The 18,069-nt window shown below is 35.4% G+C and overlaps 1 protein-coding gene across 1 annotated transcript in view; it reads left to right on the top strand.

The window, feature by feature from the left end:
- Positions 1–17,777, top strand: part of LOC115443243 (follistatin) — a 31,320-nt gene extending 13,543 nt beyond the window's left edge. Inside the window, exons 2-6 of the mRNA XM_030168569.2 lie at positions 1,666–1,857; positions 3,428–3,637; positions 13,949–14,161; positions 14,459–14,680; positions 15,574–17,777. Of these exons, the coding sequence (XP_030024429.2) occupies positions 1,666–1,857; positions 3,428–3,637; positions 13,949–14,161; positions 14,459–14,680; positions 15,574–15,650 (914 nt within the window). The 3' untranslated portion in view covers positions 15,651–17,777. The remainder of the gene's footprint in view (positions 1–1,665; positions 1,858–3,427; positions 3,638–13,948; positions 14,162–14,458; positions 14,681–15,573) is intronic.
- The last annotated feature ends 292 nt before the right edge of the window (positions 17,778–18,069 follow it).

Below are 18,069 nucleotides of genomic sequence, written 5' to 3'. Positions count from 1 at the left end.
CCCCACATCGTAGTTCCCGCGCTACATCTGTTTTCAGTTTGTTTAGTCTGGAACCCGGCGGAGAACAGTTTTATTGCATCTAGTAAACATTGTAAACACGATTCTTGCTAAACTATTACGAGTTTTTTCGCAAAGAAAAAAATAAAGTTTGTCTATGGGAAATCCGTCGCGTAAGACGTATTTCTGTTTCTTTTAAATATGTAATTTAACAAATACACATATATTTTATGATTCTAAATGTAAAATTTGTTGTTTATATTTCGAAGTTTCCATTAGTTTACGAATTACGTCTAGGAACTCTACAATACAAAACAGCGATAGCGTAGTTAGGAGTGGAATGGATTGCCGAGACGAATGTCCGCGGGTTCAAAACCCAAGGGCACATTCCTCTCACTTTTCTAAAATGATGTGTGTATTCTTAGTGAATTATCACTTGCTTTAAAGGTGAAGGAAAACATCGTGAGGAAACCCGCATTCCTGAGAAATTCTGTATACGAATTTCGAGGGTGTGTTAAGTCTACCAATCCGCATAAGGCCCGAGTGGACTAAGGCCTAATCCCTCTCAGTAGTAGAGAAGGCCAGTGCCTAGCAGTGGGACAATATATAATACAGGCTGATATTATTATTATAAACTTTACAATGTAGACAGTCTACGTCTTATTATAGTTAAAATTGACATAAATGTGCTTTCGAGAGTCAGGATCTTTACGGTCGAAAGCTCATTGGAAGCTTGGTCACACTTAACTAATGCCTGTCTAAATGTTTTTCAAAATATTTATATCAGCCTTTTTGTTTGTCTTTGCTGACATCCGAAACGTCTCAATCGCTTATAACACTTTCATTGGCGGTTGGTAAATATTTTAGGGAATACGCAATTTTACCCCAAAAGGATTTGGAGATACTGTCAAGTTAGTGTTTTCCATATTTCACTTTATAAATCGTATAGTAAAGTCTACAAATGACTATGATAGGGATTGTGTAACATAGTTGATCTATCGCGATAACTCTACGAGCTTTCGGAAGTACTAATGCAGTGATGTGCTTGATTTCGATCGGGTGCAAGCGTAAATATTCTGCATTCCAACTATTACATAGAATTTTAATGACCCTATTATTCTAGCCATCACTGTCAACCTGCCCATTTATAAACAATTGCTTTATAATATTCAAGCTTTTGCTCGCGCCTCCGCACGCGTATAAAAAATCCGGCATAGAATTTCCGCTATATATTTACACAAGATAAGAAGTAGCCTATGTCCTTCCCTGGGTCTGAAACTAAAACACTAACCATACGAAATGTAATTGAAATCGGTTACATGGTTAGCCGTAAAATCGCAGCAAACTTTCGACTATATAATATACTAGATACTGCTCGTCGCATCGCCGTGTGAAAAACCTTTTTTAGTACTAAAGTCTCTAAAACCTCAGCGCCATCTATTTTAAAAAAAAAAACAATTATTTGTAATAGGAGCAAATTACTGGGATAAAATTGCCTATGTATTATTCCAGGATATGATGAATGATCTATCCCTGTGCCAAATTTCAGCCAAATCCGTTCAGATATATCTGTGTTTACATTTAACAAACTCCCAAACATTTTTATAAACTTTCGCATTTATTATATTAGTAAGAAGTAAAAAATATGGACATGGCTTCTGTTCCCAGCCGGGATTTGCTGGACGGGGATGGACCGCGGCGGGCGGTGCAGCTCGGTGGCGTCGCTGCGTGTCGGCCGCGCCGAGTGCTGCGCGGGCGCATCGCGATCCCCAGCCGCTTGGAGTCCCAGGGACCTCGACAGCGGCGAGATCTTCTTCTACAAGGCACTATCTGGAGGTGTGCCGTGTACAGCGTGTGCAGGTATGAACTTCATTAAGCTATCATTAGGCATATCTACTACGTCGATGTTTTCCTCAACATCACTTAATTCATTTATAAATCTATGATATATCTAGTTTATAGATTTATTGATACATTCCATGAAATATAAAATTCGAAGATAGTTTGACGTATTGACAATATAATAAATATAGAATCAAAATCGTCACAAATAAAATACATAATATAGAGATGTTATCGTATAGTGATCATTGTTTGTTCACGTAACCAACACGTTCTGAAACTAATGCACTAATTATAAATCAAACAAGTAATTTGTAACAGCCGACGAGGCGCAATTAACTTATCAACGACGAACGAATCGCCGGCTCTAGAATGATACTAAACATAATACAACAACACGGAAACTTCTACATTGATATTGAACAATTATAGCACCTCAATTACATTCAGTTCTGTATAACAGATAAATATACAATTGTTCGTATTGGGACCGAGTGCATCGTACGATAGGTCTGCCGCTGGCAGCGCGACAAGAATTTAATTTCGGACGTAAACAAATAATTTCTCAACCGAATGATGTTTTGGCAGAATTGCGTAAGCGCATTTGTTATACCATCGTATGGGAACTAGTATTTTATTTAAGTTTTGATTGATAAACGGCTGGCATTGCTCTTACCAGTTATGTAAGTAAAGAAAAATAAACTTCATAAATAATGTTAATTTTTAATTATGTGTCATATAAGTGGTGAAAGGATATTTTATGTGATGAAATAATTGTACCACATTCACTAAGGTCAAAAAATAGTTACAGATTGGCAATGTTTTGATTTCGTGTGTATTTCCTAAAACATCAGAACGAAAATACTGCAAAAAACCATATATTTTTGGTAGGAAAAAATCTTTTTCTGAGGTCGTTGAATTTTATGGTAAATAACACTATTTATTTATTTCTGACACGAATGATGGAACTACAAATAAACGTTTGACGACATTTACTGATTTATTGTTGCTATTAGCGGAATATCACATTTTAGACTCCCACTCCGCGTCCCACAGGCGTCACCAATCCAAATACATAAAGTTATTTTTAAAATTGTTTTTTCATTGTATTTTTAGGTTTCATCTCACTAAGCTTATCTCGTTGTATAAAATGAACATCAAATCAATCTTGTTTTAAAAACATCCGATATAAATCCTTACATATTAATTACAAATGCAATCGAGAAAGTATTTCACGAAAAGCTTAAATATTCGTTTATTAGGATTATAATTGACCAAATTCATTTAAGTTTATTATGACTCAAAATAAAATTTAATCTACAGCATCTAAGTAATTACTGTTTAATAAATATTTTTTAAGAGTAATTTTTTTTTTTTAATATTCCTTATACCGATGCACCGATCATAAAACTTTAAAAGAAATTTTAGGCGATATTACACTAGCAGATGAAAAGAGGGATAGAACGGACACCAATTTCTTTAAAACCTTACACGTTACTGCTTTACGTACCTAAAAAAATATATTCCTTAATTAATCCTCGTAGAAATTATTACCTTGATCCATCACTGATTCATACTAATTTGGCAGAGTCATGCGCGGGCGTGTCATGCGGCGCCGGGCGGAGGTGCGTGGTGCGCGGCGGGCGGGCGCGCTGCGTGTGCGCAGCGGCTTGCCGGCGAGTCGGCGCCGTGTGCGGCAGCGACGGCAAGACCTATGTGTCGCTGTGCAGGCTGCGCCGCCGCGCATGTCGCCGCCCCGCCAAGCATCTTGTGCTCGACTACCCGGGGCCGTGTCAAGGTCAGTTTATTCAAGGCCACCAAACGTATCCGTCACCTGGTGATTATTGTCGTTCAGGAACGTTTATCCCAAAAAAAATGTGAGCTGCTATTGAAGAACTTCAAGAAATAAAATTGGGAGGGGAGTAAAAAGGATAAACACTTTGAAATGTAACGCACGAAACGCACTAATAAAACTGTTGCTTCATTATGGTTTATTTGAAACAGTAGTTCCCAACCATTCGTGAAATATAAAAAAGCAATGAAAGCTTGAATCCAAGTCTCCGGCTTTTTAAAATCTAGAGACGGTTTGTCATCTGTCAGAAATTGTGTTGGAGGTGAACGATCTAAGATACATATTTTAATACATAGATTAGTAAGCAATGTTTTTTTAATTAAACGCCAATCAGTGTCCGATCCCACTAAATGAAACGATTCATTTAATTTTAACTTTACTGGATGACATAGTACCAGTAAACTGGGTAAGGTTGCTGATAAAAACGATAGATATAATTAAATGACATAAATTATCAATGAATTACTCATTTATAGATAATATATTTGGATCTCCAATATCGCCCACATCGTCTCATTACCCGAAAATAGACTGATAGATAAGACTGGCACTCAGACCGCCTATATATAATTAAATGTAAACTGATTATTGACGAAAGTAAACTTAAATATAATGTAGAGACTAGAGACTAATAGGTAGGTACCACGTTAAATACAATAACAAAAAATCAATTCATCGACATATCTTTAAAGTGCCCCAAGAGTAAGAAAGCACGGACAAATATTTCTCTTTGCACACGAATTATGACGCTTTTGCACCATAACGGAAGGTTACGTTGTCAGTACAAATATTGAATATTGTCGTCTCAACACTTCATTACATCGCTTCCGCAATACAATAAATTAGTTTTGATAACTCATTGACCACTTATATCTTGTTGTATGAGCGATCGTTAAGTGAGAAATTACAAGTGCTAAGGTTATCTTAAGGGAGTGTGAAAACACGACATATTTCATACTACGCAGCGCATTCAACTTTGACAAAGTTTTGATTTGTTAGCTTAACATAGCATAATATAGCATAACTGTACTACTTAGACCGTACTGTAGTCACCACCAGAACGAGGGGTACCTTTTCCGATCTTTATATTATAGTCTTTGTATACTTTTTTTTTTTTTTCGTTTGCGCTCAAAATTTTACCTGCGATAAACCTTTCATTCTAACATAGAGAAATTAACTGATAAGTTGATTGATATTACCAGTACCTTATACGAAGGCGAAACTTCGTGCGTTATAGTGAAATATCCACTTAATAATATACTTAGTCCTGAGCACTAACTGACTGATAGGTTATTAACGCATAAGCCGGCTAAATTCAATGAAGAATATCGCTAGTCCACTATAAAACAATATGTAGAGCTATTCGACGAGAAAAGTAAAATGAGATGACAATTCCGTGGAACACTCTTCGACCTAATTCCAATAAAAGGCTGATAGACTTGCAACTCTGTGTAAAGTTGATTTGCAATTCAATTAATAAATTCATGCTGCCATTTCTATTAATCTGGAGAGTTATTGTGACAGTGTTTTAAATTTCGAATTCATTTAACTAGGGTAAAAACGTTTAACTGACTACAGCTGGTTTATTCTTTACAATTGTAAGATACGCACGCCATAGAATATATATTCAGTAAGTGTATTTGGATAGTTTAGAAACTATATTATAGTGTCAATGAATGTATCGCATAAAGAACGCTAATATGCGACTAATAAGAGTTTTAAAGGTTAATCTGAACTCAAAACAGCAATAACAATTACGCTTAAACTACTTTTTGGCAACCTAGCTCGATCAACCATAGGCTAAGCAGATTAACTTGCAAAATCTACGTCAACTACCAAAACAAATCACACTGACATGCCATTAGAATTATAATGCCTTACAGTCGCTAAAGAAAAAAGTCCATTAATAACATAACGTCAATTATAGACATTACAGAGCGGTTTACAATGTCACTGTAAACGTCTCCACGTACGTCCAAACAACACTAATACACGATCATTAAATTCGCATCAATTTATATACAAAGTAAAAAAACCTATTAAATGCACATTACACAAGTACAACCATCATTCAATTACTATCTTCAACATCTGCACATATACTGCATGCTAATAGACCCATCCGTATCTATATAAATAAGTATCCATATGATTCAGTCCAGTTCGCTTGGCAACAAGCGGCCCATCAATCATTCGCGAAGCACCTAGTAACCGTCTAGCGAATTGCATAAATAAGTGCTGTTAGCAAATTTTACGATTTGCAAATTTATGAAATGTCTGAGCGATTAAAAATCTACAATATCTACAGAAAATATAAGTCTATTCTAACTCTAGAACACTAAGTGATTTCATTTCATTCATTTCATGTAATTTACTGGTAGAGTCCGTCTAGGTAGGTACCACCGCAATGTTTATTTCTACCGCCAAGCAACAGTATGTAGTCAGTGTTGTGTTCCGGTTAGAAAGCCATTGTAGCCAGTGTAACTGCTGGACATGATGAGACTTAACATCTCATGTCTCAGGATGGCGAGCGCAGTGGAATACCAAACAATACTTTATAATTCAAGGTGTTGGCGTTTCTACTGTTTATGGGCGGTCGTATCGCTTACCATCAGGCGAACGGTAAGCTCGTCTCGTCATTCAAAGCAATAAAAAAATCGATCTAATAATTGATTTAAAAATGCAGACCGTTTAGGCAGAAAAATAACTTACATACTTTTCATCAATACCTTCCTCTAACAGCAACCATATTACCAAAAGATTTCATACATGTATTACCAACGCCTATTAACCGCGTGGAAGTTCTACAAAACGTCTTACTCTACATGAAGCATGCGACTCATATACCTGGGCAGAATGACGACTGTTAAATGCAGCGACTAAGTAAACTGGTTCATTATTAACGCACTCAAGCTTGCCGGCGGATAAACGATGCTTATTGCTTCGGCTACCGAATGAAAATAACCGTTTGTTATTTCACCAGGCCAATGACAAAATGTAATTTTGAAACGAGATTGTTTCATTTTTTTCAACACGTGCACGAAATTTATGCATATGTTATATGTATTTTGGATAGGTTTTTAATTTAGCTTATGCTGTTAATTTTCTGAGAATAAAAAAAAATATGGTTAGAACAAGTTTTCAATAAAGAGAAGCATTTAAATAATATTAATATAATTTCATGAGACTTTGTCTAGACGTAATGTGAGACATAAAACTTAATTATATTAAATATATTATAAATAATTATTCTTGGAAACAATAATTATTAGAATTAAATGAATATTAAAATCTTGTATTACCACTTTGAAATTGTAATTAACCGGCGCTTGCTACTTAAATCAAGTTTAATAACCCAATAATCCTATCAAATATTAATTTTCTCGAAGTCAAACAACTTAAAAACATACCTTATAACTTTTTGTATGATTTATTGCCCACGATTTTAATTTAAACCGGTCACGGCTATAGGCCTAAATTCATAATTGCTTTTGATCGTATTAACGTGGTCATAAGTTATCTGCTTTTATAAAATCTATAATAGAGACCTTTCTATCTTCTAAGAAGATAATTAAGTTTATACTTTCAATTGAAGATACGTTTTTTAAATTTACGAAAATTGAATATGGATCAACCGTTGGGTCTCTAGTTAATTGCATAAATAAATGGATCTGCTGAATTAATCTAACGATTGAATTTTTATGTTAAGGTGGAAGAGAAAATGATTTTAAAAGTTTTAGGCACATTATTCTTGAGCAATTGCTGTTAAGAACTTCGAAATATTATAACAATTCTTAATCCTTGCAAAATTATGCCTACAAAATAAATGAGACAAATATCCCTATTTATATGTACCTACGAATAAAATGTTATATTTACGTTTAAAATGTCGTCAATGAAACGAATAATATTTTGTATCGTGACTTTATGATGCCATTTCGTTGTTTTTATACGTTGTCACAGTGTAGTTAATGTCAGTATTATTTAATGCGAAACGCCGAGACCTACCTACGTCATAAATGTCACGAGTATGAGAGTGAGGAATCAATGCGATACTAAAAGACAACGGAATATGACTTGCAATTGGGTAGATATGTATGTATCTTTGTAGAAAACCACGATCGATAGTAAATATATAGATAAATCTTACCTAAATTCACGAATTTATCTCCGAAGGGTCTGGCAGAGGAGCTCTTAGTGCACCTACATTTCGCCATGTTATTAGCCGTTTCATAAAATAAAAGTAAGCCAAGTGAGAATTACTTAGGGTGTTTCTTTTTTTGCAAATTGATAACCTCATGTTGCCCTACCTGATAAGCGAATCCAGAAAAGTAGTTTTATTTTAATGTCTAACATTCGTGTAAACATAAGAAATCATTATGCGAACCCACAGTCTCGCAGTTCACAACCCAGGTACGTTACCTATAGATTCAGAAGCTTAATAAAAAATATTTAAATAAATTACGTTACAATTTTACCAAGCGTATATAACCAACAACAAAATTATTCCATTAACGATGTTGTTTACAACATACTCGGCTTACAAAATGGCGATTTTTCTATGCATTTATCCAGGCGATGCAATCCGCCACACCTCTACTATCGTGCTAGTAAATTACTCGCTTGTTCGAGACTACATCTCTATTGGGATCGCGACTCAATAATAGTTCATTGCGATGCACGATAGGTCTGGTCATCTCGCCCCGGGTGCATGTGAATGAGAAATGCCTGTAAACATATCTCGAAGAGAACCTAAACAGATATATATAGAGTATATCACTTTTTATAGGTATTTCACTCCGACAAACAAGCGACCGAGGTTGAGCAGAGATGACCGCAATAATAGTAAACAAATATTATTGTCAAAGAGAGGAAACGGTAATCCATTTCTTTGCTATAATAATTAAAATCTCTCACATTCCTGGTTTCCAGTTTAATTCAAATGCAGATAATTCCAATTCAGACCTAGATTTTCGCAGCGACGTTTTATCAACTATGTAAGTGTTATTAATAGTATATGCATTTAGAGACAATAACAATAAATTTCGAAATCCTGTTAAAGTAAACACCAGTGTTAACAACAGCCTTCACTCCGAGTAATTAATAAAACTTGTCTCAATTTACATATTTGACTTTAATTGGAGTATTTCCTTACAAAATAATAACCGAGATATTTGTGTAAGCCGTTATAATATTACTAACGTTTGAAACTTCCTTAAGTACTATTTAGTTAATTAGAGACCACAACTCATTTTCCGTCATCGAGTGCTCAAATGGAATAAATTTTCTTGCGACTGGCGCAAGAGTGGAAAACGTGGTGTGATAGTAGAGGCGTTGATAAATATTACTGCCTGTTATGATATTATGCTTTCTAAAGAATTTGATGATAAAATACTATAATTATAAAGAGGTCTTGGGGATAATCCCGAAATATTGCTGCACTCTCCTCAGAAATAAAATCATTCGCTTATAGGTCATGTGTAGTAAATTCTTTATTTATGTTACGTAGGATACCATTATTGTTAAAATGGATTATCTGATAGAAAATTCTGATTCTTTTCTATTTAAAAAACACCATCAGCTCCGTATTAGAATTAGAATAGATTCCCAATTTGCAATTGCCTTTCCACATCACAAATGTATTTCACATCGCCCTTCAACAACATTCCAGAATTCTTAAATATATTTTTCATATAGTGGGCGATGTGACAAGTCCGAATGAGCCCAATTACATCGGAACCGGCCAAGGCAGCGGTGGCGGCGGCGGCGCGGCGCCCTGCGGTACCGTTACGCACGTCACGTTTAACTCAATGGAAACAGAAAAATTATACCGCTGTTTAAACGCAGAATACTCGTACCTACTACCCACATGGGATTTAAACTTTGTGCATTCGAATTTAGGACATGTTTACGCGACTAGTATGGTTTTTTGTCAGTGTCTGAGATTATTTCTCACATGTATTATAAATCATACGGAATCCCATCAGTACCTATACAAAAGTAGGCTCCAGCCAGTGGCGAAAAGTGAAACGTTCCGTACTAATATGCATAAATGCAGTCTCAAAATCTTTCTAATGTTATTTAGGTTTTACATAAAGGGAAGCTGGCAGGAATCTGGTTATATGGACCCTTCACTACTAGCATTAACAATCACAACAAAGGCTAAAATTTACTGAGACTTTTTCTTTCGAAAACGATAAAACTATTTACAGATGCATTCAGTAAAAATACGTCAATATTTTTTTTTTATTTACACAATTTAAAGATTTTCTAAAAAACAACAATAGAGTTTGACACAAGGTAGACGTATGATACAGCCGCTAGTGACACGGATGGAAAAGGCGGTAATGACAGAGATATTACTTACATACGATGGCTAGCAGGCAATAGTTCAATCGTTGACTAATTTCGTGAAATTAATTAATAACAATTACTGTCACATTATTTGGTATTATAACGTTTATGATTACTCGATTCCTAGCGTTGCTCATGTAACCCTGCGCGAAATTGTTGGGAGAAGAGAATCTTAATATTATCTGAACATCAACTCAGAAAAACCTTATTTTACACCAACGTCAGTATTTTATTATTGCAGGAGAGCGTACTTCGATTTTAATCGCAGAAAAGATTCTTGTCCTTCCTTTTAAGGATAATTTTAATAAGATGAATGTAGATATTTGATAGTACATTGAGGTTCGTATTAAACAGTATGTGCATGACCATATTCAGTCAAAGATAGGGTTTCTGATGGACACTGATAAATATCCAGTATATCCTTTAAAACATTGTGTTGAGAAGTTTCACTGAAGTTTTGTTTCTTTTTTGGCGTAGCAATCTATTAGCCATTTCAACTTTAACCAAAGTACCTATAAAACTGATTAAAGCATATCAATTATTACCTATCTCTCTAATGAGGTGTAAAAATAAAGGAAATGCGGACGTCGTTAACATTTTATGTGGTGATTTCGCAGCACTATGCGATTCATAAACCAGCCGACATCATCGACTAGTTATAAACGCAATCACTGCTTATATTATGGCAATACAAAGCTTGCAGCCGAAATGTTAAATAGCCAATTAGTTCCGAATAGATGTTTTATCAGACCTAATTCCGCCGAATTATCTACAAATGGAGTTGTTATGTCAAAATACTGTATGATATTTTAACAAATTTAAACATCGGGATTGTGCTGTGTTAAATGTATGAAATTTGATCATTTATTTTTTACAATTTAATTTTGGACAAAAGGTAAGAAATCAGGGTCAGGAAATCTTACTGGATCATATAATTAGACTTTTGCTTATTATATTGAAGAATGATATTATGAAGCATGGCTGTAGCATAAAATAAAAAATATACTTAGGTAGTGAAGATATGTAGAAATCTGCTACTAAATTATCTTTTTATAATAGCATTAAGTTTCTATTTCAAAGCATCCTGCATATGGTTAACATTTGAGAGAACGAATGAAGATTATTGTAAATGTTAAAACTATAACCTCTCTTTGACTTTGCCGTAGTCGAGTAAAATTAATATTAAAATTATTATAAACTAAATTATATGCAAAAATATTGCCTGTTACAATTATATCCTCAAATACCTGCAAAATAATTAACTTAATAACCACAGGTTAACTATATTCATTTCAAAATTAAAATATTTTCGTAAGCATCTATTACGTGATACCAATAGCCAGACTATGACCGATGCGGAATGTTGCTTAGTACCGAAAATAATCGGCAAAGAAACTCGTAATTTTTAGTCGTGGTTTTCATTTTTGCATCGATAGTTGAACGACCTTTTGTAAAATCAAATGGTGGTTAATTATTATTTTATGACCACCGCGTTTTGCAGCGGATGTTTAATCTGCTTTGAAAGGGAGAGCGCGGGTTTGATTCTCGTATAGTCCTTTTTTATTTATGTACAAAAATAATGTGTAGCAACTCTGTTGAACTAACATACGTTATGATTATAGTTACCTTTATATAGACTGAAAATTGGTCAGACCGTTATTACTTTATTGAGAGTAAAACTTTGAAGGCATCATGGATTATTCAAATTCTTCTGAAAACCAGCACAAACATGAGAATTTCTGTAAAATAATAATCACATAGGACTTCACGGTCTATAACCAGCTATATTGAATACATCTGCTTTAAAACTCAATCATGCGAGTTAAGTGCTCGGCCGCATAATCTTGATCAGTAGATGGAATAGGTTATTGTCGCGCTCTCGTCTTAACTCGTCCCGGCTGTCATAACCGCAATCGGCCCTTATGACCCAGACGTCCTCATTCCATATAATGAATAATATTTTGCGATAATAACTACGCAAAGTCGACTCTAAACACCGCCACAACACTTCATCGAGTTTTACAAGCGAATAGGCTCGCGACCGCAACGCAAATTCCACCCATAAACCACCAGTAACTCTAAATACTAAATAGCTATGTGTTAGCACGGATATTTTGAGATGGTTGTCGCGCGTTTTGTGTTCCAGATAGAAATATTCGTGAATTACAATTTGCGTTATGTGCAGTGGGTTAAAATATACAGAATTTATGAAGACATTTATGCATGGACATAGGCATTTAAATTTGCAACTCACAACTGCCTTACAACTGCACCAATGTTGTATGAGGAAGTGGCTTGGTGTTTACGAGTTCAGCCTTAATCACTGCATAGATTGAGGTGGCAATAGGAGCAAAAAAACAACCGTCGTGCTGAAATTAGGTATTTAGTAGTTTGACGACTATAAATAAAACAAACATACATCACGCCTTCATCTCTGAAGAGATAGGCAGAGGTGTAACTAAGGCACCTACTTTTTGCCAAAAAGGTTCCATTTCATGATGTAATAGAGTAGGAGGATGGGCAAAAATACCAGTTTCTGAGCTCCATAATATTTACTACCTTAAGTTATTGTAGGTAGAGGTTATATTTCCTAATTTACCTCTAAACACTTACAGTCAACACCCGCACGTTAAGGTGTGAAGTAGTAAGAAAATAAAATATTTGTGACTCTCAGAAACACGTGATTAATGTGATATAGCAAATATAATTATAATACAGAACTTAAATAAACATTCCGTGCAGTGTAACACAATAATATTACTGAAATATTTAATATTATATTATATTACATATATTAAGCATTTTGCTTACCACTAAAATCATGAAATCGTCGACAATAAACTCTGATTTCCACTCGATTGCCTATTGAGTTGGACAGTGTAACACCTATACAGGTTGACTGTAAATTTATCTGTCTGGGTCAGCAAGTTCTAAATTCAAAATTGCTTCATTTAATCGGCAATCACGTCCTATTGTGAAGTGTATACGTTTATAGTTGTATATCGATAGCTAAGCCGATGTAATGTAAGCCCAGACGGCCACTCAATCGTCTAGACTCTAGGCCGAGACCAGCGCTCCATAAACCGCAATACGATACAATCGGGCGGGAAAGCTCCGGGATATTTACAGGCCCGCTGCTAGTTTATCTGATTTCTACTACGTTATTATATTGCATTAGCGGTCCTGTTCCACTGTTTACGCAACGCCTTAGGCTATTGTAGTTATATCCAAGTTAAATTGTTTTTTTTATTGGTAAGGCGAGAAATTCTCGTTTTTGTGATGTTAATAAACCATTCCAGATATCTGAGTGCGGTGTATTGTCGATATTTATATCGACAATACACCGCACTCAGATATCTGGAGAAAACGTGTTGCATGTAGCATAGTAGAGAATGTTTAAGGTTGGTACGACTTATTAGGACAGAGGCAGATATAAATCTATAAGATACGAATGAGCCAGCAGATAATTTCCTTTGAATTTTGAAATACTCTTTTCTTACAGCTTCAGTAGGCACGCTAGACTGCAAGCAGTTTGCTTTTATAGTGATTATTACTTTACTTATTAACTTTTTATTTTAGTTGAGAAAATGTTAGGTTCTGTAATTCTAGCAGTTCAGATTTTGTTATTTCAGACATGTTCAATGGTTCAAACATTATAACTATTAATGTACAACAACAACAATTAACAGTCAATTACCTGACTCAAAGTCTCCGTTCTTCTTAGAGGTCGAAAAAAAAATTTGTAGATTATTACATTCTTGTATGTTAGTATTTATTCCTTTCAAAAAATTGTCCGGACAAGGGGTCGCATACCAATAGCGTGGTCATTACAACGGCACCAAAAAATTTATGTGACAAGTTTTTTTATGAAACGATAAGATGACGCCATGGTGATGTTTGCAGACACGTGCGAGGGCGTGCGGTGCGGCGGCGACAAGCGATGCATCTTGGACGCGGAGTTCGGCGCGCACTGTGTGCGGTGCGGCGCGTGCAGCGTGGCGGGCACGCCCGTGTGCGCCGTCGACGGGAACACCTACGCCGGCGCCTGCGCACTGCGCCGCGCTGCCTGCGAGCGCGGTCGCGCACTCCCCCTCGCGTATAAGGGCCGTTGCATCGGTAATAAACGATATTTTATAATATTGAATCAATCATTCATTGCCACATTAGATTGATATACCTAGTATCATATATCTCTGTTAGGCTTAAATCTTTAAGAACATAAGGCAGATGTTTAATACAGGTTATTCAAATTAATTACAATATACGTAATAATATATAATATTATAGCTGATATTAGGTACGTTTTAAATTAAAGTTTAATTTATTAATTTAAAAAATATTTCACAAGCCGTTTGATGACTATGATAAAAGAAAAGCTATCATGTTGCAGTGGCATTATCTTATGTGTTGTAGCGAACGCGACATGCGCGCGCATCAAATGCGGCGCGAGCCAGCGGTGCGTGTCGGGCGGCGCGAGCGGCGCGCGGTGCGTGTCGTGCGGCGCGTGCGGCGCGAGCGCGCGGCGCCCGCTGTGCGGCTCCGACTCGCGCACCTACCCCTCCTGGTGCCGGCTGCAGCGCGCCGCCTGCCACGCAGGACGCGTCGTCGATCCGCTACACCCTGGCCCGTGCAAAGGTTCCCTTCACTCTCTCTTTTATCACATTATCCGCAATACCCCTTGGTCATGGAATGAATCCATTAGTACACGGAAGACCGTAAAATTATAAATTAATCCTTGTATGAGCCGACTCTAGGGGACGTAGAACTGAAAGATTTTCGTAGTATCTTATATCATGACTTTAAACTGTTGCGTGGCACGTGTGTATATGTCGGGTATATTTATTTATGAACAATATCCAAACTCACCTTTAGTTTTTGTTACTGTAGTCAAAATAAACAATATTGTATAAGTGAAAAGTCACTCAGTTTTGGCACTATCTTATCGACAATATTACAAGTAACATCTACTGCTCTACTATAATCTAGAGCAGAAGATATAGCTCTACATTAACATTACTTATCTACAAAATTAAACTAGTTTCCCTTTGAAAAAAAAAATAAAACCTACCCAACAAAATTATATCTCTAAAATTATTATGAAGCTACATATTAAATAATTTAATCTACTACGTCTAGAAATAGAATTGCAGACGAACTCAATGTGGAACATTCAAAATGGGTCAAGCATCTGTAATGCGATAGAACAGAGAAACAGTCTCTTCTCACGTTACAACTTAATGAGTGCGCTTGAGTACATACTCAAAACGTTAGTCAGACCTAAATTTTATATTCACGCTGATGCAATATAAAATTTAAAAAATACATACATTTTAACTATAGGTAGTGTGACCAGCATTGCATGACACTTGTACTTATTCAAATATAATTAGCAGTACATACAAATTTTAAGAAACTACCGACTTATAGAATATCCGCATTTTTTGTTTAAGTGGTCTAAATAACTAGTACATAGATACCTAGACTCTAAGCAATTGATACTTGTATACTAAAGTTTTTTTTGTTTGCAGGCAGCCAAAACGTGACGGACAATAGTGTGACCGATGCAAGAAGTGTAAGCGCAGTGGATACCACGCGCATCCTATAGTCATAGACTCTTCTAGTTTTAGCGTACAAGCTTCGTAGTGTATGTGAAGCCGACGAGAAGACGGACTGTTGCGCCTGCGCACACGTTCGGAGTTGAGCCAAAACATCCTGCAGTAATCCACGTGTCACCAGCTGCAACTAATTCACCGCAATAATGAGGATTAAAACCACATCTCGTGTGAAACCAACTAGGTTTGGCTGCAGGCCAATAGGTACGATTCGTTCTGAAATCGATCGATGTCACTCGCGAACTCGATCATACGTTTGGACATCTGTTATTAGAATTCTATTTAGTATCCCTCGGGTCGGTTTTTCGAGTCATTTACGTGCCAGGTTTAAAATTCAAAAACGTAGATCTTAGGTTTTAGACAAATCTATGGAACCTGACGCACCATTTCGAACTTTGTAGATAAATAATTTTATTATAGTTTTAATAACACTTACATTATTAAATTTGAGCACCAAATCGTACTTAATATTTAGTGAAAATATTAAACATAGGGTCTGTAGTTAGCACAATATTTGGAACTATAATAGGTATTCGTATTCTAAAGTAATTGAATTCTTCCGTCTTGTTGTACTCGTACGTCATACGTCATCATTGAACGAAGCTCTTTATTAGGATGAAATGATGTAACACTTTCATCGGACTGACATATTGTTCTTAAATTTTAATTAACTTTTAGTACTTTAAGACTTAAATAACTTTACTTCACGTAATGTAGTTAACGCTTAATGCAATATTTATTACTAAGTTATGAAGTTTAGTGCAATAATTTTATTGAAATTTGTATGAAATTTATGTTATATGTTTTGTTTTGTTTATTTTTTTAATGTGGATCGCGTATTGTGGGCACCGTCAAAATGTTATTCGGGCACGTTTGGGATGTTGTAAAATACATTTTCAGTATTATGTGTATGTAAGATTTTAGAATATCATTTATTTTCGAAAAATTTTACATTGAAAATTAAGTGATTTTTTTATAGACTGTAAATAAAGAAAGTAATTTATTGTTACTTTTAAATGATTTCCAAAATGTATTCAATAATATTTTTATGTGAGTTTATTCATCTGCATGTGAATTCGCAAAATGGTTTCAGAGTAATGTGTGATGTCACTGTATTCTTAGTAAATGAATTTCTTGGCGTCCTTCTCAGCTTTAAATAGTTTAAAAATTCGATTTTCGTAATCCTCCAATGACTCGGAATGATGCCAGCGTCGCGCAACGCGTTGCAGCTCACTTACCGCTACCAATCTACTGCAACTAGGGTTGCCAACCATTGCCCTACATTTAAAATAGAATTTAAAATTGAAACCATGACAAATTTATTTTGGCCAAAAAGTTTCTGAAAATGTAGTTTCGATTTGGCTGTTCAGTCTCTATATCTTGTTTAAGGCATTATGAATAGCTGTAAACACTTCGTTGTGCTGAGAAATCCAAAGATTTAGGTCAGTGGAAACAAAAACTAAAGATTAGAAATATCGGTCGTGAAATTGACTGAAGGTGTCAACTGTGTATATATTTTTCCTTTGTGTTTATTCTGGACGAATTGTGTACTTACTTTTTAAATTGTGAACGGAAGGAGTCGATAACTCATCTATTGCCAAGGCTTCGCACTAGTTCTGCGTCGCACACAACTTACAACTGAATTATGCAATTTCTAATCCATTTGTTTCAAAAGTTCTAGCAATTATACTTAACTATAAATACTTGTATAGAACCTGAGAAACATTATACAACGTAAAGCTGTTTTCAAGTGTTGCCAGCATAAAGATCAAACGATACATTATTAAGTTTTATGTCATAGCACATGCGTTCCTTGACGAATAATATTCATATTATTCATATCGTATTGCAAAAATCGATTTTAAAAATCGATAACAGATTATCGATTTACAAAAACAATAAATTTAGAGTACCTTTGCGTGTGCGGCGCAGTATGTTCTTTCACATCTAATGTCACATTTACTATGACAATACATCACTTAGTTGTTGTCAATTACTTCCTAGTGCTAATTGTTAACTGTATCTGATAATAGTGCTAGATTGTTGTAGTTGAACTCATTGCAAACATTAGATGACTTATAATATATTGCCCTTGTTTCTTCATAAATATTTTACACTGATTTGTGCTTTCATTTACTACCTTTAGAACCCATTCGCATACGTGTCGTATAATCGTACAATACTTGCATTTTTAACTACTATCAGAATACAAATACGAGAAGCGACGATTCTAATACGCCGCTTATAAGCGTCTCGTACAGCCTTCGGAAACAGCAACGCTTATGATACATTTTTATTACAACACGTGTGCGAAAGGCCTTAATTTTCCCAAAAACTTATATCAGTTAAAGAATTGAACTAAGAACAGAGTGCATAAAATTTTTGATTTAAAATAATTGAAGTGATCCTTAT

Source organism: Manduca sexta, chromosome 16 (assembly GCF_014839805.1).
Source record: "Manduca sexta isolate Smith_Timp_Sample1 chromosome 16, JHU_Msex_v1.0, whole genome shotgun sequence".
Taxonomy (NCBI): Eukaryota; Metazoa; Arthropoda; class Insecta; order Lepidoptera; family Sphingidae; genus Manduca; species Manduca sexta.
Note: the sequence above shows the minus strand (reverse complement) of the source record. Positions and strands in the feature narration are given on the sequence as shown.